Source organism: Ptiloglossa arizonensis, chromosome 9, assembly GCF_051014685.1.
Source record: "Ptiloglossa arizonensis isolate GNS036 chromosome 9, iyPtiAriz1_principal, whole genome shotgun sequence".
In the NCBI taxonomy this organism is placed as follows: Eukaryota; Metazoa; Arthropoda; class Insecta; order Hymenoptera; family Colletidae; genus Ptiloglossa; species Ptiloglossa arizonensis.
This window is the reverse complement of record NC_135056.1, coordinates 18291773-18316626: the sequence shown is the minus strand read 5'-3', so window position 1 is coordinate 18316626 and position 24854 is coordinate 18291773. Positions and strand designations below refer to the sequence as shown.

General features: G+C 49.8%; 1 protein-coding gene across 9 annotated transcripts in view; it reads left to right on the top strand.

Moving 5' to 3' along the window:
• LOC143151772 (cell adhesion molecule Dscam2) overlaps positions 1–24854 on the top strand; it is a 178451-nt gene that overhangs the window by 79984 nt on the left and 73613 nt on the right. For all 9 annotated transcript variants that reach the window (XM_076321229.1, XM_076321225.1, XM_076321228.1 and 6 more), the window contains 3 exons: positions 5491–5652; positions 9631–9780; positions 22362–22479. In XM_076321229.1, the coding sequence (XP_076177344.1) occupies positions 5491–5652; positions 9631–9780; positions 22362–22479 (430 nt within the window). The remainder of the gene's footprint in view (positions 1–5490; positions 5653–9630; positions 9781–22361; positions 22480–24854) is intronic.

The following is a 24854-nucleotide window of genomic DNA, read 5'->3' as shown; positions in this document are numbered from 1 at the left end:
TGTCGCTCAACGAGCGTATCGTCGAGCATCGTCGAGCACATCGCGGGGCCCTTTGCTACGAGAAAACGAACCGAGCCGCGTCATTTACCAGCCGTTGATTCCAAGCGCAGCGATCGACATCCTCGCGTATCGTGCTCGAACTCTTCTCATCGGTTGCGTTTCTTCCATCGAGAAAAATCGAAAATATTTTTTTTCTTCTTTTACTACGAAACGATCGTTACCTTCCGAGCTGACGTTGAATTCACCGGTAAACCCGATAGAGCGTTCGTTCCGAACGCAGCTGCGTTTCTTTCGCGGTTCCCTCGAAAGCGGAAACAACGGTAGTAGTCGCGCGCCTTTCGTTTTATCGCGCGGCTAAGATACGAATTTGTTTGAAAGAAAAAAAAAAAAAAGAAGAAAACGAAAATGAGATTGTTCGCCGTGGCGTAGTCGGTCGGGGAACAGGATTTTTCGTGGCGCGCTACCCGGTCGCGAGGGGCGGGGACAATTATTTTTAATTAAAAGCAACCCCGTTGTCCTTTGCGACATGCTGCAAAAGCTAAATTCCTTTCGGGGGTTCTCCGTTGTCCATTGAGAGGACGGGGGGTTCGCGAATCACCGACGCGAACAGTTTCGTTTTGTTTCGCCGAGCCGGCGCGGCGTCGCCGAAGTGTTCTTCAGGCTTTCGTTCGCTAAAAACGGAATTCCCGGAAAGTTTCGCGGAAATAATTATGCGTCACGGTTCAAGTGTCTCGCGCAGGGTCTCAACCAGATCGAGGAAACACCGTTCAACGTTCAAAGCGCTCGATGGCGTTGCGTTTTTTCGCCCTAGCCGTGGCTCGAAATCGTTCCTACGCTCGGAAAGTCGATCCTCGAGCGACGTCGGCGGAGACGTTCGAAACAGAGGCGTCGCCGAACGGAAACGATTTCGTTACTCTTTCGTTAAAATTCTACCGAACTTTCACCGCGCCGAGATCGACGTAGTCGAAATAATACCGGTGGAAAAATAACACGAAAGCTGAAATAACATCGATATATTTTTCTCGTCCGCATCCAACGGGCGCGATCCTCGCGCAGCCTCCTTTCAAACGTAATTCACGATATTAGTATTGCTTTTTCGTACTTCTTCGAACACTGCCACGCTCTCGACTCGGCGCGCCTCGCAATTCTCTCTCTTTCTTTCTTCCTCTTTCTTTCTCTGGATGATTCTCGGCACCCGTGACGCAGCATCCTGAACAAAAACCGTCGACCGAATCGTTCTTTTCATCCAGCCTGGAACAATTTCCACGCGCGTAGGTGGCTCGTCTCGCGAGTCCGGGCGAACGATAACGAAGATATAATTGCAACGGTGGTGGGTGCGAGAGGGTGGTGGTGGTGGTGGTGGTGCGTTCTCTCTCTCGAGGAGAGGGTCGTCCCCGTCGAAAATTCGTGCCGCCGAAAAAGCACCGGACGAGGATTTCGAGCACGCGAGGCTAGCTAGCACCCCCTTGTCGCTCTTTTCGGTTAGGCGGCTCACGGTGGTTGGTAGGGGTCAGAGGTTCGGGATGGACGAAGGACGAGTCCGTGGGTTTCTCTCTTCCCGTAGGTTTCATGGTTTGTAAATATTACCTGCCGCGATACGTCTGCCGAGTTTATGCTCGGCTTGGTTGCCGCGTAACCGAGAGCCGTGTGATACGGGGTGGTAGCAAGCCTGGAAACGGCCGGAAGGAGAGAAAGAGGGAGGGAAGCAGAGGCGAACTCACCGAGTTTTTACCCCATTCTGGAGTCTGAGTGCCTCGCTCCGCTGACTCTCGAAACGGGTTGCAGAGCCAGGGCCCCTACACACCACCACATTTTCCTTTACCCACACCACCGCCCACCTACACCCTCCGTCCCCCCCTTTCCGAGCTACACACCCCCGCGGACGTCTCTCTTTCCCCGGCGCGGTTCCTCGTTCTGCATCCTTGCCTTCCCAACCCTCTTTCAGGCCTGCTCTCTCGCCAACCTTTCAGCCGAGACCATCAACTTACGCGGAATGCTAGTTCATGGCCGGATCGGGACAGCCTCGAGATTTTTGATAAGATACCGCGACCCTTTTTAGGGGGTTTCGCCCTCTGCCTTCCTCTTCGTCGTCGCCCACCCGACCAAACGGCGCTACGAGGATTTTTCTTGCGTCGATTAACGCGACGAGGTCATGCGGGCGTCGCGCGGAAGAAACGACCGCGCGTGCCATTGCACAACGCAATCGAACACCGCGAACCGGATTATTACCGTTTTCCACAACGAAATCGGATTCGGATCACGGGACCGTGAGTTACGAATAATTCGAGACACCTCGAAGGTACCCACCAGCGGGTACACCGATCGTTGGAAAAAATGTTCACCGGTTTCCAGAGCGTACGGTACTCGCGGAACCGAGTCAAGGATCTCGAGGTCGCTCGAAACTTGGTAGATCTGCGCACTAGGTAGATTCGCTCGGTTCGTTCACGAATATGTAGCATCGTAGATGGTCGATAGTGGGTCAGATATTTATCATTGAAATTGTACCGGGTAGATTCGGTCGTTTCGTTTACGAAAATGTAACCATCGTAGACGCTCGATACCGCGTTACATGTTTACGAGTAAACTCGCCCCGTTCGTTTAAACGGCGTCAAGTTTTGTATTTCTTGCGCTTAAGGACGAGATCTTCGAAAATTATTTCCTCGGTAGCGATACTCCGCCTAAGAACTTGAGAACCTAAGCCTCGAGTCGTTGTAAAAAAAAAACATTCTTTCCAAGCTCGAAGATATCGTCCTCCGTGTTCAAGAACGGCGAACTTCTCCGCTTCGTTCGAAAAAATTCAAAGAGAAATCTTCCTCGAGAGTTCCTCCGCGATCGCGACCGAGACGCGCGCGTTATGGTAATTATGGCAGCCGGTGCTCGTTTTCCCTTTTAAACACTCCGCGGATACGTTACACCTACTATATTTCGTTTCCCTCGTTCAATTTTCATTATGACCTTTCTCAGACCGCAGATCCTCCCTAACGCTCGCCGACGAAACAGACGCTCGAGTTCGCCCGGCTATCGAGATTTTTTTAATTAAGGGTCTCAGCCCCGCCTCGTTTCGCGTCCCGTCCGCTTTCATCCGGGAAACGTAAAAGTTGATTCCACCGGAGACGGTATCAACATCTTGTAGTCGTAGCTCGCACAAAGCTCCGCGGATTTAATCCCGGTGTATCGCGGCTCGCCCTCCGTCTCGTCTTACACCCTTACACCGCGTCACTTAACAGCTTTTACCGGCCCTGTCGCGTCCTACCGCGTCCATACCGCGGGGACAATTAAATTCACACCGGACCGACTTCAGAAACGGATTCGAGGAACGCGACACGCCTCGATCGACGATCAAAGAGACGAAGTGAAAAATATCGTTCGGGGAAATCGACGACGACCGCGACTCCGAGACGAATGATAAACTGACACGGTCTCGGCTCGCGCGTCCCAGTTTTCTAATTACTCGCGCAATCGCACGTAAAATTGCATTTTTCCTTTCTGAATTTTCCGCCGGTGTAGACCACCGCGCGTAATTAACGGTCAAGACACGCTACGAAACCGTGTCTTTCTCTTTTCAGGTAGTCGAACACACGGGTCGTCGGTAGGTAACCGCGTGTAATTAAACGTCCGAGAGGTAAATAACGAAGTTGTTACTTTATTCCCGGATTATATTCTTGCTACGTAGCTCGTCCACGGTGCAAGAAAACGCAAGTCGTTTCGTTCCGGAGAAAGTGGGAATTCCTCGCGACCTGGAAAACTTTCGCGGAAAAAAAAGAAAAAGAAAGAATGAAATTTATTTCGTTCTCGATCCCGGTACGATATTACGCGCCCGATCGAACGGAAGAGTAAATTGACGTTGGCTGTTCATTTAACATCGCGTTATGATAATTGTATTGATCGAATGACGCACGCGCAGCAATTTACAGAGTATTTCCGATGCGTGTTACGCTTCGCGGGAAATTTCGCTTCGTTTACCAACGGAGTGGTACACGGGCTCGAGGTCAACATTCTTAGGTGTTCGAGAATATATCTCCGGCCGTGGAACGGACGGTATCGATTCGATTGAAATAATTTAGTCCTCGTCGCTAAAACTGCGCCAATGCGAATCGACACCTGGAAATTCGTCTTTCGAGTGTTCCGTTTTCTCCCGAGAAACACGCGTTCGCAGTGATCACGGTCGGTCAACGATCTTGTACGACGAAAGACCAGTTTGTTGAAATTCCGATCGCGCTCGCAACGATACGACGAAATTGAGCGCGGCTTCCAGAATTTAATGGACACCTGATGAACTCGTGTGTCGCGGTGTACGATACATCCGGAAACCGACAACGAAGCCATGTTTAACGTTATTACGTTTACCCAAGTTGGCTTGTTAACGCGGTATATCGCGTGGCTTCGAATAATATTGGAACAAAACGTGCGGCAATTAATTCCCCCGGAGTAGTCATAAATCGTTCCCCAAAGCGAAACCTATTGAAATTTCCGCGGGGGATGTTCACAAACGGGTAGGAACGTTATCGATAGAACTCGTCGAAAGAAACAAAAGAGGAAACAAACCGACTCGAAAATGTTCGAGTACTCGTGAAACGATCTCCGTACGATCGTGTACACGTACGCGGTAACCAACGTACGTAATAATTATTCAAAGGACAAGTGAGATTCAGAACGACGAGAAATCCGGTAGAGATCGCAAAAGTATTTGTTTTCGCTTATTACTGGCCGGTATGATTCGTGTCAACCGGGTGCTTTAGAAACGATCCAATTTTCATCTCGTTTACAAACGTAAGTAGGGATCTCGCGATCCAATTAACCGTCTTATTTCCACGGTCATGTTGCACGGATAACTCGGATTTCTTCCTCGACTCTGTGCAATCTTCCAAAAGTGTTTGGGAGATTATTAAAATCGCTTCGTCGAGGGAATTTCGTCGGGAAGGAACACCGATTTAACATCGTGGATCGTTTGGGTCCGCTTCGATGAAACGTGGTATGGAAGTGGACCCAAACTGTACAGAATCGGAGCGTTTATTTACATGTATTTGCATCGGAGCTCGTTTCAGACTGTACATTTTATCTCTCGGGATTTCCGCACGGCGTACGATTTCTCATCGAATTCTTGAAACCAGGAGTGCTCGGTAACGTACCTAAACCTCGCGCGTTTCTTTGGTTACGACCTATTAAAGATAAATAAATTCCGTGTCTCCGAAACTGTCCGTTCGCGGACGTTACCGGTACCTTGGAGTTCCATCGGGTCGTAAAGCTTGCGTTTCCAACTTGTGAAATCCACTCTGGATCTACTTCGTTAGGCTCGCGTCGGACAACGTTTCTCGTTTCGGCGAAGTCGACACCGAAAACCGCACCGGAACCAGATTTCCTACTTCGTCTTCGTGTGCACGAATTACCCGAAAGCTTGCTTTTTCTGGACCAGCGAATCCGAGCCTGGCCAGCTCGTCGAAGGTGGTTACAGCCTCGTATTCCAACGGGCCCGTCGTTTGTGTGTTTCAGTGGTGAACCAACGTTACGATCCGGAAGTGCAATGTCCCGGCGGTTTCCCCGGCAACAACGTACTCATGCGATGCACCGTACCCAGTTTCGTTCGCGACCACGTGACCATTACGTCTTGGCTTCAGGAGCCGTCCTTCAACCTATACCCGTCCACGATGGGAGGTGAGTGCCGTTACCTCGTGGATTATATCTACAGGGTGTTCTCAAACCGACCAACTTTCACGGTTTGGTAGAAAAGTGTCGTACGTTCACCGTGGATCGATTAGTTTGCACAAGGTGTTAATTTTGTTCGATGCACTCGAGAGATCGTGCACTGCGAAAAACGTTACGTCGCGGATCGATTCGTTCACGGGATACGGGAATTGTTTTTGCACCTATCTGCATAATTATTCAAAATTACCATCTACGCGCGCAAATAGGCGTGTTTCCGATGACCGCAGCCACCAAATATTGGCAAGATCGTCGCCAATGCTAACCAGCACCTTCTCCTATATTAGCCGTGCATAATTATACCCATGTATTAAATACACCCTAGATTCTATCATCGGTACGGAACGTAAACACCGCGGGAAATACTCGTCTCGATAAACGCGCGAACAGTTTCCCAAACGAATCGATATTTTCGTCCGTATCTCGAGGCCGAGTCGATCCACGGTGTACGTAACACCGTTTTTTTTCACGGAACGAGCTTCCAAATACATTGACAAAGTTTGTCGGTTTCGTTCTGGAACACTTTATATAATATATAATATATAATATACGTACATATATATCGCTTAACCGTTTGAACTCAAGGGGTTATTGAAAAACACAGTCGAAGACTGTCGGGTCATAGACGGGGGTAACACTACTTGTCTGATCATGAACTGGGAGTAACACTACTCGTCTGACCATGGACGGGAATAATACTACTCGTCTGGCCACGGACGGGGGTATACTACTTCTCTGTCCATGGACGGGGGTTACGCTACTTGTCTGGTCAAACACAGGGGTTATACTACTTGTCTGGCCATAGACGGAGATTATACTACTTGCCTGACTGTACGTAGGGGGTTATACTACTTGTCTGACTACACACAGGGGATGCACCACTTGTATGACCACACACAGGGGGTACACCACTTGTCCGACTACACACCGGGGTTATACCACTTGTCTGACCATAGACGAGGGCGATACCACTTGTCTGGCCATAGACGGGGACAATACTACTTGTCCGACCATCGGCGGAGTCAGATGAACCCACGTACATGGCCTGAGAAGTAGTATTACGTCCGTCTATGGTCAGACAAGTAGGCACGCGTGCGTACGGTCGAACAAGTTGAAACGCGGTTGTACGGTAAGAAATTTGACCTTAATGACGCCTCGCCTCGACAGCTGCTCGTAAATAAGAACCGGCGAGCAACTCGACCCCCGTTCACGCCCCCCCGCGTGAAAGAGAGCATCTTCCTCGTCGACCGGGACCCCCGGGGGTTATTTCTCGACTTCTCGAAATTTATTTGCCACGGACGCGTTGGGCGGCGGGGTGAAAGGCGGGGCGGGGCGGGGCGGGGCGGTTGGCGGAGGTGAATTTTCATTGAGAACGTTCGGTCGCGGTGAATGCGGCAGTCGGTTTCGAGGATCGCCGGTGATATCGCGGCTCGTGGAAATAATCGAGTGGATCCGAACGAGGTCGAGATACTTACGTCTTGCGCAGATTACGCGGGTGTCTCTCGGTTGCCGCGCGGCGGCCTCCATTTCGTCCAAGTAGAATTCCGCCATTCACAGCGAGGCATCGCTCAAGGGGGTCTTCCACTCTGCGAACATTAAAAAACAGGCGGTTCTTTGTGAATTTTTTCTTTTCTTTTTTTCCATTTTTTTTTTTTTTTTCCCTCTTTCCTCTTTTTTCCCCTCGCGATATCGATGACAGCGTTTTTTCATACCGCGCGTATTCGTTTATACGGGAATATTCGTTTCGAGGGAACGAACGCGCAGCTACACTGTCCTCTGGTAGTTCGAGATCGTTCATCGGTACATTTTATAACGCGCTTACAGGAAGGTGACTCCCACCGATTATTTCGCTTTGAGTCTAGAAACGAGCGGGATTACTTTATTATCGTTCTCCGTTCGCGTACGCTTCGTTTCGTTTGCAAATATCGGTGTAAGCGATTAATCCGCCCGGAGTGTATATTCGACGATCGGGAAATATCAAAGTCGAAAGAACACTGGTGGAAGTCGATAAACGTACATTGGGAGAGCATTGCTCGAGACACGATCGAGAAATTAATTCGATACAGGTGCTTCGTACAGGTACATTATTTTACAGCGTTTACTCGGGCGCGAGAAGACACTTGCCCGTAGCAAAGGTGTTATTTTTCGAGGGATAATCGCGTCGTTTCGAGCGTCGTTCTTTTCGCGCGGCGGTCCGAAAATGTTGGTCGACGGTGTATATTTTCTTTCATAAAGAAATATTGAGTCGGCGATGAGATACGTTGACCGAAGTGCTCGGCCGAACAAAAGAAACGCGCGCTGCTCCGGAGCTTCGATTTTTTTCACTTCTTTGAGTTCGAAAGCAACAAAAAAGGAAAAGAAAATGGCACAGTTTTGTATCTAGAACGAATGCAGTCACGGCCGGGACTGCGAGAAGATAACGTTTCTGGAGTGGTAAAGATCAGAATTCGTCTTCGTGGACGCATTCGGTCGAACTAACGTTTATTGATTTCACGTTGGGCGACTGTTCAACAATATGGATAGCGAGACGTGCCTTTGTATTTACATTGTCGATCGTCGACAAATACTTAGGGGTTTCCGAACGGTGATTGGTCCTTCGATTTCCCGGAGAAGGAAGACCGTCGTTTCCTCGTATTGCTGATTAGAAGGTTTCCAACTCTTAGAACCGAGCGTGGCACTGTCGACACCGACTCGTCAAGGGTAACGTTGCGGTTTTCTCGCTCGATTCGAGAGCTACGCGAAAAACGAGCCACGCATCGACGATGCACGGTTTCGTCAATGTTTTCGAGCCTCGATCTACGAATCCAGAGGAATATTTTTTAACGAACTCGAAGGGGATGCAAAGAAAAAATAAATCGTTCGAAGCTCTTCCAAAGTCGAAGACCTCGCCGCACGAGTAGGTGAGCAATACGTTTCTTCGGTTTTGTTTTATTTTGTTATTTTTTTTTTCTATCTAAAAATATAGAAAACCGATACGGAAGTATACGGGAACGATCGAGAGCACTCGTCCGGAATTCGAAGTCGAAAAAAAAAATAAAAGAAAAAAAAGAAATGTATCGTTATAGTTCGCCGTTAGGCGCACTGCAGACTCGTTTGTCACTGTGCAATAGGCAAAGTTTTCGCCTCGAGCACCGTGAAACCGTTAACGAGGCAAACTTCATTAATTATAGGAGAGTTCGATTAAGGTATGCATCGCGAGACTGGTTTGAATGTGCCCACTAATAATCCCGACGGATTTGTTAATACACTTGTCGATCGGAGTAAGACGGTCGATAGCCGGTCGTGGCCGAAAGTTTCGTCGTTGCGCGCTCGAAGGTACCAAGCTGAACGGATTCGAATCGCGGCGGAGGACGGGTTGGAACGAAATCGGCCCCGCGCGTTTGAATATTTATTATTGCAATTCGAGGTGGAATTCATAGCGCGAGCGAGAGCGACCAGAGGAAAAGAATCGGAACCGGGATTCGAATATGGATCTACCGTAGAACGAGTGCTCTACCAATTAACCTATCCAAATTGTCAGCGAATCCATTCTCTCTCCGGTGAATCTAATATTCGAAACGCGTCGAATTGCATAATAATTTCATCATTTTGTCAAAATTACGCTTGCCCTCGTATTTCGCGCGTCGAGGGCAAATTTCGTAATTGGAGATATTAGAAAGTATCGCGCAGTGGTAATTTCGTTTCGAAAAATTCGAACAAGAAACTTGCAATCGTTGTCGCGATACGTATCTGTCCATAAATTTGTCGCAATCTACGAAGATCGTTCTCGATCGTGTACGCGCATAATTTCAGACCTCGAAGCGACTGGAGAACGAAATATTTTTTCCTCGACGAGGTCGACGTTCGAAATTCTATCCGACTGCAAAACCGTGGCAAAGGAGGTTCTCCGTTTGTTCCTCCGTGCGATCGATGTTCGATGTTTGATTTCAGACGGCAAGTATCACATGCTCTCGAGCGGGGAACTGATGATACTGAATATCACACGGGAGGACGCCGAAGAGACTTATCGATGCAGGACGCATCATCGTCTGACGCAGGACACGGTCGTCAGCAGCAACGCTGGAAGACTTCAATTGACCGGTGAGCGCATTAAAATCCAGCCGGCGTGTTCTCGCGGATAAGATAACGCGTTTTCGGTACAACTCGTGTTGCTCGGGCTTAATTGAAAATTCATAACGTAACTCAAGGGTGCTTATACCCGGCTTCCAGGGTAATTAACACGTGAGCTACAATTGCGGGGATGTTCCGTTGTTTTCATCGTTCGGCTCTTCGTTGCTACCGTAGAAACGATAATACCCTCGCCATTTTTTACCAGGCGTATTTTCATCGCGGTGAAGTCCGTTTAATTTGCGAAATAGAAACTCGTCTAGTTTTTCCATCCTTCGTGATTTCTTTCGGGGGTTATCGTTCCACTTACTTCTAGTATTTACGTTTTGTAAATTGCGGAGTCATAAAACAGGGGTTAGTACCTTGGTATTTCCCTTCCGTGACTCGGGACGTATCGTACACTGTCCTCGAGAGGTCGTCTTTCCTTCGTCGTATCCATTTTTCTCTCTTTAAGAGGTTGTACGGTGTCTCTTCCGATACGTATACATCGAACGATGATTCCCCGGAGGTTTCGAAGATAACTCGAGTTCCGCTCGTAATCCAAAAGTGGCAATAACGTTCGTTCGAGTGTTTAAGTATCGAACGCTCCGAAGAAATATCGAACCTCGTTCGAGCAAGATTCCATCGTTACGCGGTTTAACGCCGGTGCAATCGGTTCCTGCGTCAATCGGGCGCTCCGAAATCTCTTTTATTTTGCATTTACAATAACGCCGCCGGTAGAACGTGAAATCGGGGCTTCGAGCGGCTTCGACGAGCGGGTGCTCGAGCGCATTCCCTTGAAGTTTCGCTTTTAACCCAGTTAATAGTTGTAAGTTTTAACGCGAACCTGGCAAGATTTCGCCGTAAAGTGACGGTTGTCGATAAGAAGTATCGGTGAGATAAAATATCCGCGGGACGGTGGTTGCCCTCGCGAAGGCGAACGCGCGTTCTCCTCGGTTTTTTTTTTGTTTTTTTTTCGGGCGCTAGATACGCGACGCTCGGCGTTTCGTCTCCCGTAACGTAAAGTTATTACAGCTCCGATACGATATTTACAAATTTCTCGCGGCGAGCGTTGAATATTTATGAACCGTTCTCCGATAAGAGCGTCAGATGGCGCGGTCGGTGATTCCGTGTTCTCTCCGATTCGAGGCCCCTGGCGTCCCTCTTTCTCCGGTGGTCCCTCCGTCGAGGCGTCGTCCTCTTCCAACGCTCTCCCCCGAGTGCGTGATTCCATAATTGGACAACTGCTAGACGCTCGTGGCATTTCCTCGGTGCACGGGGTTCCAGTCGGGGCTGGAGAATCGAAAAATCGAGTCTCTCCGACTGGTTCCCATCTCCTCCTCCTCGTCCTTCTCCTCTTTCTCCTGCTCGTACCAACGTCACCCACCCACACGCGTCTGCTTGCTCGTTCTCCCTCCGGTTCCCTTGTTTTTTCCCCCGTCGGTGTTTCCCGGGTCGAAGACGCTGTAGGTATCCGCGGTTATTAAATTTTTTCAATAACAAACGGCCAGCGGGGACAACGCAAAAAAAAAGAGAGAGAGGGGGAAAAAAAAACGAGGTGAAACGAGACTGCAACCGCCGGGGGATATCCTGCCGGCAAGGAAAATGTGAAATTCTGCTCGGCGCGCTGGTCGACACGCCCCCTGGATACGTTCGATTTCAATTAAATGTTTGCTCTCTGGCCCACGGACGAATCGGGGAACGGTCTGTCAATTATTATCGCGTTTCGGTTGGAAAAACGACGCGGCGGCGGGCGCGCTGTCGGCGAAGAAAGGAACGTTGCTGTATCGAAAACACGTTGCATTGTTATTTCCCACGGATGCACGGTGGTTTTGGTTATTCGCGGTTCCCTCGGTGCAAAATTGGGCGGACATCGCGGTCGGCTCGATCGCTACGCCGAGCGGAAATTTGTCGCGTCTTCGTTCGATTTTTCAAACCAATTGTTTCGAAAGATTCACCGATCGTTCTCGGGTCCTCTCTCGCGGAATCCGTGTCAAGATAATTTCGTATGCCCTTTGTGGGTTAACTACCGCGTACGGACTTCTTAATCCGTGCGAAGTTACGAGCGGAATTTTAAATTTTACGCTTCGCGTCCGGTGCTGCGCGGCGATTTTTATAATCCAAATTGCGCTACCCGAGCTCGTGGATCGAAGTCGTTTCAAGTGGCACCGCCGAGCGAAAAATTTAGGGGGAGAGACTCGCCGCTGTGGATAACCTTGTAAACCGTACCGGACGAGTTGACTCGTCTTTATGTTCGGTTACTCGTACGAAGAGGGTTTCACGTCGAAACGGTTGTCTTTAATATTCCACGATCGAGAAATCGTCCCGCAACTGGAGCAGAATACGATATTTCGTCGCGCAACTGTTTCGAAATTTCGGCTCAATCGACGATTGAACAACCTTTGACGAAACTGTGGTCGCAATGCACACGATATTTGGTCCATACGAGATAACGAGAGGATCCACGGATCTCCTCTGTGCTCTTTTAAATACCCTTTCGATCGGAGAAACTATCAACGACGAAATAATCGGTCGAGAGGCGAAAAATACCGTCGAGGATAATTTTCGGTATCGCGCACGCGACGTGTGCGGTGTGGGGGATTGGTAATCGATTCGATCGTCGGTTTGCCTACCGATAATGGTCGGTGCCTTCGATATTTCGGCGCACGTTTAGGGGCTCCACCCTCGCATCTCGGTCGCGAAAAGTGCACGCGTCATGTCGAGCGAGGGCAAACATCGCGGTGGATATTACGGCGTACGTGGAAATCCGCGATAAACTCACTTTTCTCGGTGTGCACCGGTCGCGCGCGATTCGATATTCGACGGTGGTGGTGAGCATACGTGAATAGAGAAAAAGCGGTTCCGCCGGTGAGCGAAGTTCAGCCCGGTTCATTAACGAACGCGATGCAATTAAAGGCCTCGTTCGAAGAGGCCGGGGGCCACTTATTGCCGATAACGCGATGTTTTTTCGGTGAATTATGCTCGTTGAATAACGAGGCTGGCCTTTTAACAGGCACTGCCACTCGTATCCCAGGGTTATTCGTTTTAAACGATATCGTACATTCGGAAACACGGTGAATCGCGTTCTTCCGGTACGTAGTAACGTGTTTCGTTCTATTCATCTCTTTTATCTCGAAACACCGGTTTCCCCCGAATTCGAGTTATTCGAGAATCCCGATTCATCGATGCCGAAACATTATTCGACGTTTATCAAAGCGATACGTAGAACGTCACGTGCGACGCACGAGCCGTTTCAACATCGCCCGGAAAATCGCGAAACTCGAGTAATCGGATGATCGAGATCGCGATTTTTAATCCGGCGGGTATCTCGGTGAGTACGAATTTCGGAGCAGATTTTCAAGTAACGAAGACGTCGAGACAGTTTGTCGAGAAAATTTGTTATTCCGTGTAATCGTTTACTTGTAATATTACTATTTCAATATACACGGGATATTGCGCCCAACCGGGAGCTCGGAGCTTACAAAGCGGTACCTTTGAGCATCCTTCCACGTACTCTATTATGTGCACGTCCTTAATCGTGTTTACGAATGCCTTTGGAATGCTTGTAAAAATTAATCCAGTTTCAGTCTCGACAAAGATGTTCGTAAATTTAATTAAGAGAACGCGCAGGTACGTCGAGGGACGCGAGTCTTCATTTTGCGATCTTAAAGTTAAACGACGTCTTCCGTCGATAGTTTTTCGCAGAGACGAATACGACAAGGATCGTCTAACGCTCCGTAAACGTAAAGTGTTCGCGATTGCGGATCGACGACCATCCCGTGATCCACGTACAAGCGCACGGACTCGCCGGGTTACTTAACGCGTTTACCCTCGACTCGGTGTCGAATCGATTTCGCGAAACTTTCCTCGGATATCGCTCTAGACTTTTTCATAATTTATACCTTTAACCCGGGACGTTTCTTACGACCAACTTGACCAGAAGTTTTCGCATTAAATACCGCCCTGAATAATTTACTCGAGTATTGCAACAACTTAAGCGACGGTACGGCAGCAGACGACGTCGTGTATCGATTTTAATTTACCGAGGAAAAAATAAGAGAAGCTTTCCTCGTTACCTCTACGAGCTGGATGCGAAACGTACAAAGGACTCTCGTTCGCGTACGTACGTTCGTTCGTTCGTAACGTTTCGAAAGTTTTCAACCCCTTTCGCGCGTTAAAAAAAAGAAAAGAAAAGGAAAGAAAAGAAAAGGAAGGCAATTCGAAAACGAGGGAACGAGAGTGCGCGTCTCGGTCGGTGTTCCTCGGTCTCGAAGCGAATCGGGAAGACGAACTAATTAAATCAAAGTCCGATGAGCTCGTCGCGTCTATTTCCTCCGCGTCGACGTCCCTCCCTGCCCCGAGTCGTCCGTCGCGTACTCGGAATTAAACCGCGAAGGGTTAATGAGCCTTCGGATGATCGGCGCCCGATCAAAGGCAAAAAGAAAAAAAGAAAAAAGAAAAAAAAAATTCCCTGTGGCTCGGTAATTGCCAGCCTCGCGGCGAACGAGAGATCCACCGATCGAGAGGTCGATTGAAAAGGTTTTCCCCGTCGTTTCGGTCGGTCTGCGGTGTAACTCGTTACCGGCGCGCGGCACACGCCGCGAAACGTCTGCTTTGGGGTTAGGGAGGCGCGCGATACCGCCCAGGGACAAGAGAGACGCGAAGGACGAACAAGAAAGGGAAAATGTACCGACTCTGGTAGACGCGGAAGACGCGGAACAAGGAGAAGAAGAAGAAGAAGAAGAAGAAGTAGAAGAAGAAGAAGAAAGGGGAGAAATCTCCACTCGAGCTCGGCTAACTAATGATGCTTCTCTTCACATGCCACACCTACCCTCCAGATTCGCGTTGAAGCTTCAGACGTCCCTGTACGATGCGTACATAAAAAAAAGAGTAGAGAATAAGGTGAAAAAAAAAAAAAATGAAAGAAGTAGAAGAAGAAAAAAGTTGAAGACATTCTGCACGTTCTTCGCCACCACTTTTCCCCGGTCCCGCGTTAATCCTCGAGGTAGGAAGCGTCATAATTTATCGCTCGTTTCCTATCCTCTCTCGCCAATATTTTCTCGCTCGGTTGTTTTCATATATTTTTCCTTTTCTTTTTTTTTTTTTAATACTTTTCCACCCCGTCCTACCAGCCGATCGTTCGGTACATCGGGCTGTCATCCAGTCGATAAGTCGAGCTGTGCAGGCTGCCGTGGAATAATTAATACACCGTCGGCTTAATCGTAAACGACGCGAGGCGGCGCGAGTACGCGCAGACTCCTCGTAATCACGGCGATGGTAAACGAAAGTGCACCGAAAATTAGGTTCGCGATACACACACGGGCTCCCTAACCGTCGAGCGGCCGGAGGAACGCGCGGCCCGGTGCTCTTTGCATTTTTAATCGTGGCTCCGTTACACACCGGAATTATTATTTAAGTTTAATCAGCGTTATTACAGCGGACCGGCGATTATTACGTGCGCGGGATATGGTAACCGTGGCCCAGGCCGGTGAAATACTGCTAGATATTTGAATATATTAACAAACATATATTCATGAAAATGAATTAGAAATAGAGCAAGGAAACAAGTGCAATTTGATGTTACGTTTCCTTCGCGGTAGCCGAGATCTCGTTTCGTGCAATATTTTCAGTCGTCGACGCAACCGACGAAAATTTTAACTCGCATCGATCCCGCGGCACGCCGGCGGGGGAATTTCATTACGAATATTCGATCACGATTTTAAGATCGACATTTACGATACGGTGTTTCGAACGAGGGAACGAGGAGAGAACGAAGCGTTAAAACTGACTCGATACCCGTACGATTGTACCTAATCTCTATGCGAATCGAAGCTAACTCTAACGCAGAATTAAGTCTAATCTCAGCCGGTATAAACCAGATTTAAATCGCTGGTTAATTCGACGGTAATTCAAACCGGACTCGATCAACTTGATTCCGATCTAACCCGGTGTTAACTCACAATTAACTCCGGCAATACTCGACCAAATTAGATTCGAAATAATCCTTACTGGATTCTGATCCAACACCGTCCGATCCGGAGCTAGTCCGGGCCGAATTCCTCTAGAATACGAACCCGGCTCGGGTTCGATTCGTATCCAACGTTGACCTCGAATACTTCTCGCTCGATCGTCGTTGCAAAAATTTTCCCAGCCACTGCTCCGGATCGCGTGGAACACGTTTAATATCTTCGTTCTTCGAGCTGTATCGTGGACGATCGATCGCTCAACGAGAGTCGAACGTTCAACGACGCGCGACGATCTACGAAAATTTGAACGCGTCTCGACGCGGAACCAACGTAATTGTTTACCGTTCGCGTATCAGCCCGCGCGGAGATTCCACGTTTCGTGTAATACCGGTTCCCGGGCAATCGTTTATCGCGAGATACGCGAAACCGTGCAATATTTACATCCCGTGCTCGAAACAGAAGACAACCGAACACCGGTGGCCCGTCCCGGCGCAAAATTCGCGTTACAGGAATTGTTTCAAATTCCTATGTAGCTGCGCGAGTAAACACTTGGTTTACGGCAATCGCGCGCGCAGTTGTTATCTAAATACAGATTACCTCTAACGGGATTGCAAATTATTATTAGCTCGTGCGGAGCACGGGAATCCGGGTACGGTGTTTCGCGTGCAAGCACGACCGTAATTGTTAGCTTTGCCTACACCGACCGAAGATTTGTTTACAATAACCGGTTTCTCGTTCGGCTGGCAACAACCCCGAGCGGTTCAACTCCCTGCCTAGCGACTCGTTAGACGCGCCATGTTTTTTCGACAAGTTTCGAGCTAACTTTGCACTCGCGAACCCCGGAATTCCGACGATCGAGTCCGTCGAGTGTTCTCGCGAGCTTTGTCGATCCATTCGCGGTTTAGAGTCCCTATTATCAACGAAACGATAAACCGTTGGTATTTGAAACACATAGGGAAACGCGATCGAGTAACAGAACGGTAAATATTGCAAAATATCGTTCGACGAGACGCATCGTTTCGCAAAATTGGCAAAGTTGGTCACGTCGATCGAAAATCAACTGTCCATCTTGATCGATTCATCGTCTCTCGCGAGACTCCACGGAGGATTCGAAGGTTCTCCGTTAACCGAGAAATAATTCCCGCGAAACGCATTTGCATAACGGCCGCAATTTCTGTAAGAGCATCGTGCGTGATCGGTCATTTTTCACACCGGGCCGGAGACACGGAATCCGTTAATTTCGAAACTTCCCTGCTAATTTCCCGAACGCTTCGTCTTCCTTACCGTTCACGATTCTCCATTTTCCCGACTCTCTTGCCGCGTCGAAATTTTCACGTTCCACGTTCCCGTAAACACACCTAGTGGATCGGGTAGATAGAAAAAAATGTAAAAAAAGAAGGATATCGAACAGAGTTCGGAGAATCTAGAGCTCCATCGTTGAAAGAGGGTTCCGCAGTGTAGCGTTCGTGGGGTCTCAACCCCGTTGACCCGAAGATCGTGAACCAAATACATCCACTCCTTAGTATTCAGCGCTACCGGGTGGATGTGACTCGGAATAATCAGACCTCTAATGATATTCGAATCATCGGGAACAGTGGACCCTAGACTTTGGTCTTCAGGGTTCGTAAGGACACTTGGGTCGTTTTTCTTGCTGGAGTTTAATACGAATTGCATCCGGCGTACTACTCGGAGGACGGAATGGACATCGTAGAGTTTCGTGCACAGCGTTCACGAATACCCAGTGTACTTTTAGCAACCCTGATCGAACCGATCCACTCTTCGGTATTCGGTACCATCAGAGATGCGTGTGGCTGGGAGTAATCAGACCTCTAACAATATTTGAATGATCGAGGACTCTAGACTTCGCTCCTCGTCAATTTTAAAGATGTTTACACTCGGTTCGTTTTCTTTCTTCCGGAATTTAACACCGTTCCATCGGAGATTCGATCCGGTCTCGAGCTCGACCGGATGCTCGACTCTTCTGGTTCACTTCTCGTCTCTCGCGCACGATCGAGTAGACTCCTGGTTTCAATTCTTCCGGCCACTTTGGACCCACCGTGGTCGTAACGAAGCCAGGCCACCGTCGAGCGGGATATAAATTTATGCTAAGCGCACTTACATACTTATTAACTTAATAACGAAGTTTGGTAGGGTGCCCGAACGTTTGCATATTCCGGGGCTCGTCCAACGGCGCGCGACTCCCCTCCCTTCCGCCCCACCCCTCGAGTCCCCGCGTTTGGAATACATCAAATTAACCGAAAACCCGATGTACAGTGGTTTTCGCGAGTAATGAGCAAACTTTTCGGAATTATCCGGCAGCGCGGGCGGTTCCGTACCGGTGGGAAATTTTAGAATCGGCCGGGAAGTTTGGATTCATTGTGCGAGCCGGTGCACCGGCCCTGTTACGGGTTCGTTGGTGATTTTTCGTTGCCACCGATCTCGCGCGTGCCGTTGCAAAGTAATCTCATCGTAGCTGTTGGTTCGCTACGCGTGTTTCCCATTACACCTGAACCGCGACCGGTGTATACGGTCAGCGTGGTCCGCGTTTCGAGTCGAAAATTTCGAGTTCTTCGTTCGTTTTTCTCCACCGCGAAGAAATAATTGGACCGGAATGAAAATTGGTAACACGCGTACCTCGTCCAATTTAACTTAACGAGATACGTATTATCTTTTCGAAATAATTGTTCGCTTCGAAGCAAAAAAAGAAGAGACAAGATCGTGGATCCGCGGTACGGAATCTGCCGAGAGAATTACCGGGGCAAATGTTTCGAAAATTATCGAAACGATCGAGGGATCGTTAAAATTTCATGCTACGAACGGTCATTGTACCCGGTGCGCTCGCGACAACGGAACTTTCGAACGGATCTCTGGGACCGTTTGCTCGTCTTCCCTGGAAAGCTTTTCCGCCGCGAAAGAATCGGTGTCGACCCTTCCGTGACGTCTGTTTTTCCCCGGATACGAGGGTTTCGTTTTAAATTTTCAGATCGCACCGCGACACCCGAGGGAGCTTCCCCTACCTGAAAGCGACGATCGGATTCCTCGCTGCGTTCGCCACTCTCTCCGGTTTCTCGTTTTTTTTCCCCTTTTTTTTTTCTTTTTCTTTTTCGTGTTTTCGTTCGCGATGCAAATTAGCCTCGAGAATTCGTCCCGTCGATCGGGAAGATCGTAAACCGGTAACCGTACGATGGATTCCACAGTGGTCTGTAAAGAACTCTCGATCCATCGCTCGATCTCGCGCGCAGTTGGAAGAATCGGTGGTTAATTCGGTAAAGGGGAAATTAATGCCTCTCCCTGAACGCAAATCGATCGAACACGCGGACGCGGTCTCCGTGTCAACGGATCCGTCTATGGACTTCGGACTATCCGTCTTCGCTTCGTGACGAAACATTAATCAGAGGTCACGATACGGTTCGACGATACAGCGCGCCGTACCGCGAAACTTGCCCGTTCGGAACCTACGTTCCGAAAACGAGACCCGGAGTACCATCTGTACGGAAACTATCTTTGTTCCAAGTTTCCATCGAAACGAGAGATCTCCTCGGGAATTTTTAACTCGAGTACAATTCCCAACAAGTTGTTCGAACTTTGCGCATTCATCGTCGCGTGCCTCGAGAAGATATCCGCGTTTCTGCCGGTAAAAGGTACCGATTCGTCGAAGAGATGCGATCGAGCGACGCGCTCGTTGTAAATCCGTTGTTTTGAATCTTTAAATCTCGTCGATTCGAAACGAAAGGGAAAAAAAGCAAAGAAAAGAAAAAAAAATTACGAAATTGCACGATTAAATGTTCACTGCGCGTACACGGGGGATTGAACGTAAAACGTTTTCACCGCTCGGGATCACCGATGTGTATTTTACACCTCGAGCGTGCCGTGTGTAGACACATCCGGTCGTAGTTAGAGATCGTTAAGAACACGGGACACCGTGGAGATATCTTCGGGCTCGAGTCGCGAGCAGAACACCCGGATCTCACGTGCACGAGGCTCGCAAGCTTTATTGCACGCAAACGCGGGAAAGCAGTTAGTCAAAGCTCGGTGTAAACGTCAGATCCACGGCATCTTGAGGCCCCCTCTCCGCAGCTTCCGGCTTCGATACGTCGTAACGCGAAATTGGCGCACCTTGGCGCACGATTCGCGAATCTGCGCCCGACAGCTCGGTTCGTCGCGGTTTCTCCTCGCGCGGGTAACGTTTTCGTCTTCGTCGACGATCAAAAGCCACGGTTACGAGTATCTTCTTTCCGAGAGGTGGCTCGACGAGGGGGTGGCGTGTGGCGTGTGGCCAGGGGTGTGGCGTCGGGTGACAACGCGTCACGTTCTCGGTAATCCAACGCAGAGTATTAAATTCCCTCGTTGAGCGCGTGCGGTCGAACGAATCGATGCGTTCGCGGAACTCGAACCGCGCGCGGATGGATCGAATTCGGTGCAATTTCGTCGTAGAAACGAACGCAGAGACACAGCTCGGGTCAATAGCGCCGTTTCAAAAAACGTTCCGATTTAATTACACCGTGCCGCCGTCCGTACGTACGTTCTCGCGAACACGCTCGCCCCTTTTGTTTCGATATTCGTCAAAGCGTTATTACTATATGTCCGCGAGTGTCTCGTAACGCGTCGGTTTGTTCGCAGGATCGCTAATTACCGAGATTCTAGCCGCTAACGAAATCTTAACGAAAGGAATCGACGGTGACCTCGATCTCGAACGGAATTTCGGGTAAATATTTAGCGAAAGCTCTTCCAACGACACCTTCGCTGTCGTTTTCCTCGAGGATCGTCGAACGGATCGCGCACACCCGGTGTAGAGCAAAACGAGAGAGACTCAAAGAACGTACAAACGTACAAAGACGCGAAATGGAAACGCGAGCTGGGTATAAAAAGAGAGGAAGTTGTGAATCACGCGGCAGCGGCGATCACGGAACGTTTAATCGCGGACAAAGAACCGTGAAAGGAGTCGACGAAATTACGAAAATTAGCATTCATAAAGACGCGATCCGAGCAATGGGATTTCCGTTAAAGCACGGCAACGAGTCTTTCGCGAGGTTTCTTTTTTTTTTCCGCGTCTCGGACCGGAGCGAGAAAACTGAGCTCGCGGAGAATATCGGTGGCGCGGTGTAAATAAACGATTCGTCCTCCCGGGCGATGGTAACGTTTATCCGTTCCACTTGGATAATCGTTTTCTCGGTTATTGCGTCGCCTCGTCCGTAACAGAAGGCATTTCGGTTATCGGTTCGAGCGTGACGATTAATCGACCGATAAAAATCGGGATCGGGTCGAAGAGGGTCGAAGGAGAGGCACGTTTCGTCGTCTCGTCGATAACGGGCGATGTTTCGACCATGGATTCGACGATTGGAGCCGCGACTGGGTCGAAGAAGACCCCGCCGTATCGGGCGTAGTCAAAGGAGAGCGTTGAACGAGGTCGGGCGTTTGAAATTCTCACGGAGCAGCGACGAGATACCGCCGCGGTTATCTGTCCCTTTATGGCGAGCCACGTCGTGGGGCGAGGCTGCTATCTGCGGCCATAATTCCCCATTAAACGTTGGTCTGACGCGTGCACCGCTGGTTTCTGTTCCTTTCCCTTCGTCTTCTTCCGCTTCTTCCCGTCCCCGTTCCCCGACGAGCCTTTGTTCCTGTTCCTTTTTCAGCTCGCGGCTATTTATGACGCGCCGTGGAAAACATTTCCCGTATATCACGGAACAAACTTACATGAACTCGTCCTGAGGGAAGGGAACCGCGGAGGGGTACGTCGAGGCTACAAAGTAGCCTTGTACGTGTATTTCGCTTCGGTTCGTCGCTAGCGAGCTAGCGAGCTAGCGAGCAAGCGAGCGAATCTCTTCCATCGTGGAAGAACCGCCGGCAGGATCGCTCGTTGGATGTATCTCCTCCATCGTTTCGTTCTCCCGTCCTTTGTTAAATCTGCAGCGGCATCGTCGCTATCAATTTTCCGAACAATGTAATCCAATACCCGTTTCCCCGGTGTTTCCGTTATTTTTCCCCGGGTTACGGCGGTGCGCGTTGCGCACCGAACCCCCGTACACCCAGCCCGAGAGGGATGATCGTCGTGGCACGCGCGCGTTAGAAAGGATTTCATTCCGTCGTTTGGAACGCTCGGTTTTTAATCCCGTCTCTGTTTTATTAAAGCGTCGTCCGTCGCCTCGCTCTCCCGCCCGCCAGGATTCTTCGTCCTGTCTCCCGGTTTCGTCGCTCCGCTGGAGAATATATCTCGCGCGTATACGTCGTCGCTCGGGAAAAAAAAAAAAAAAAAAAAACTTGGGAGGAACTCATCTCGATGGAGGGACGAGGCGATGGCGCGGGTTCTTTCGGGCCGAGATATTAAAGGGGGAGTTTTCCTCCCTCGAACCGTTGTCCAAAATTTTCGCCAAAGTTTCGCCTCCCGCGAAGAAATCTGCTCCGGTTGGTAGGGGGCACGGGGAGGGCTCGGGCGGTGGTTGGCGGGGGTATGGAAGATTCCTTCATTATTTCGCGCGTCGAGGATCCACCCTGGCGCCCCCGACCCCCCAACCCCCCAACCTCCCCGCTATCGCGGGTTCTTTTGTGGAAACGTTCCGAGCGTATTGTCGTTAGAGGATTTATGCGATCTTTGCGTTTTTCTGTTTGCAGAGACACGGAGCTCTATGCCGCCGATGATAAACGAGAAGGTGGTTTATATGTCGGCGCGCCTGAAAGACACCATTGTGATACCATGCGTTGCATACGGGAATCCCACGCCCACCAACAGGTAAGAGGACGGCAGGGACGCGTTGGCTGTTATTTAATCGCGGTACGCTCGTTACCGAGGCACGCGACGAGATCCGAGAAGCTTTTGAACAAATTTTCACCGAAACCGTACTTTACGTTCGACGGTTTCAACGATCGGAGCGCGAGTATCGAGCGGCTCTCTTTCTCAAGGTCGTCTCTATTCACGTTTCAAGGTCACGGTATTGAATCGCTTACGACCGAAACGTACGTTTATCCGGGTCGTATCGGACGACCTTCGAACGACCTTGAACGGAAAAAGTTTCCCCGGAGCCGACCGAGACACCGCGTCCGCTGGATGCTCGAGGCACGAAGTCGATTTTAATTCATAAAATATGAGCGCGTTAAAGGCGGAGCTCGAGACCCAGCGCGGGACGATGTTTCGCGCAGCGATGTTTCCGAGAAAAAAGAAAAAGAGAAAAAAAGGGGATAGATCGCCATATTTATCCCTTCGACCGGTTCAATTCACGGAGAATTATCTCGTAACTTTCGGACAAATTTCCCTCGCGAAGTTCGCAGACCGGCGCCATTAACGGGGCTCGCGGTATAAAATACGAGCGTTCTTTGGAAAAAGTCTCTCCGCTCCCCAGCTCCCGTTGGAACCGCTCGAAACGCATTATTCCGTGTTCCATGAAGCAACAAACGAGCGAAAGAGTTCTTCATAACCCTGACGCTTCGTAATTGCCGACTTTGGCGGAACGGTCCTCGAGCACGGTTCGCTTACTTACCAAAACAGTTTTCCGATACAAGCACCGAGTAGGGGTGGCGGCGAGAGGGGTGGTGGCCCGATGCATTGGCGAAGTTTAATTGGCTCGGTTCGCGGGTAACGGGACCGTGGTGGATTCCTTGCTGGTGAAAAATATTTTGATCGCGCTCAGCCTCGGGGAAACTTTTGGTCGACTTGCTTGTTGACAACGATGGCGGCTCGCGAACGCAACAGCGGTGCTCCGATGCTCGTTCTCGGTCTCGCGTTCTCTCGTCGCGCGTTTCGACGTTGTATCTCGTCGGTGATACGACTTTTGGTTACGTTTCCGCTTCCATCGGTATCCACCGTCACCGTCCCTCGTCACCCTTTCGGAGTAACCACCCATCGCGCTCTTATTCATCCCCGTGGCCCGCGTAAACGTCCCGGTATGCAATTAAACGGTAAGCAGCCATTTACTTTGCACAGTGGCGGCCGAGCCGGTCCCGTGTAATTCGCCGTGAAAGTAGAAGGCAACGCCTGTAAATTAAAGGCCGGTGCTCTCCTCGGATTAATAAGACATCGCAGTCGCGTCCTGGAATTATCGTCGAATCTCCGGCTCTCGTTTGGTTCGCGCCCGCTTCCGTCGTTAAATCATTGATCGTAATCCTCGGCAACAGCGGAACGATGGGATTGCAACCGGGTGCGTTCACGAGAAAAATTTTCAATTTTCCCTTTTCAAATATTAAGCGGGTTCCGCGCGAGTCGGAGCTGCGGTTCGCGAGGAAAGTTTCCGATCGGCTGCCGCCTTGTTCGTCGACGAGACGTTCTCGTGTCGCGAGCCGTGACGCGTTCTCGAAACGCGGTTCGATCTTCGAATTTGAATTTCATCCGGAGACTCGTTTCGCGTGCGGGGGAAAGTAGTTTTTTTTTTTCTTTTTTTTTTCATCGCGAGAGAGGAACGTTTGCATTTCGAAACTCGATCTCGTTCCGATGGAAGCAGCGCGCACGTACGAGAAGTCCAATGCGCGAAGCGGTCTTGGCAGCTGGATAATGCACGCTCGTCGAGCGTTTCTCCGTTTTTCTTGCATCAATGCTAATTTCAAACATAGGTCTCGCAATGGTATTTCGCGCGTCGGGTTATCTCCGCGGCGTACGGTGTAGCGCGCGGGGTTCATCGATGCGTACCGGCGCATTATACAAGGGGCGGATGGCGGTAGCTGGAAGAGGGGTGAAAAAGGTGACTCCGTCTTTGAAGCTCGGAATTCGCTGGCGCGGATCATCCCTTTCTGTAAGTCGGGCCGGGAGCGACGACTGAAAGGATACGTCGAGTTCCGATGAAAATCTTTCGTTTCTTCGCGCAGCCGACGTTAATGGGCGTAGCTACGAACCACGAGTGGCCGTAACTTCTTCGCGGGAATAAATATTTCGCTTTCTTCACCGTGGACGGTTGTTCGCGCTACGAAACTCTCTTTCCTCGTAGAACCTTCGAAACGACCGAATTTTATCTGCCCTTTTTTCGAAACCGATACTTTAAGACCGGCCGATTGAATCGTACCGTTTTCTTCTCCCGCGGTGGAAATAGATCGTTACGGGGTACTTTCTTACGGATAACGATTGTAAAACTAACTACGTACCCAATTTTAAACGCTTTAAATCGTTCCCGAGTGGATTCG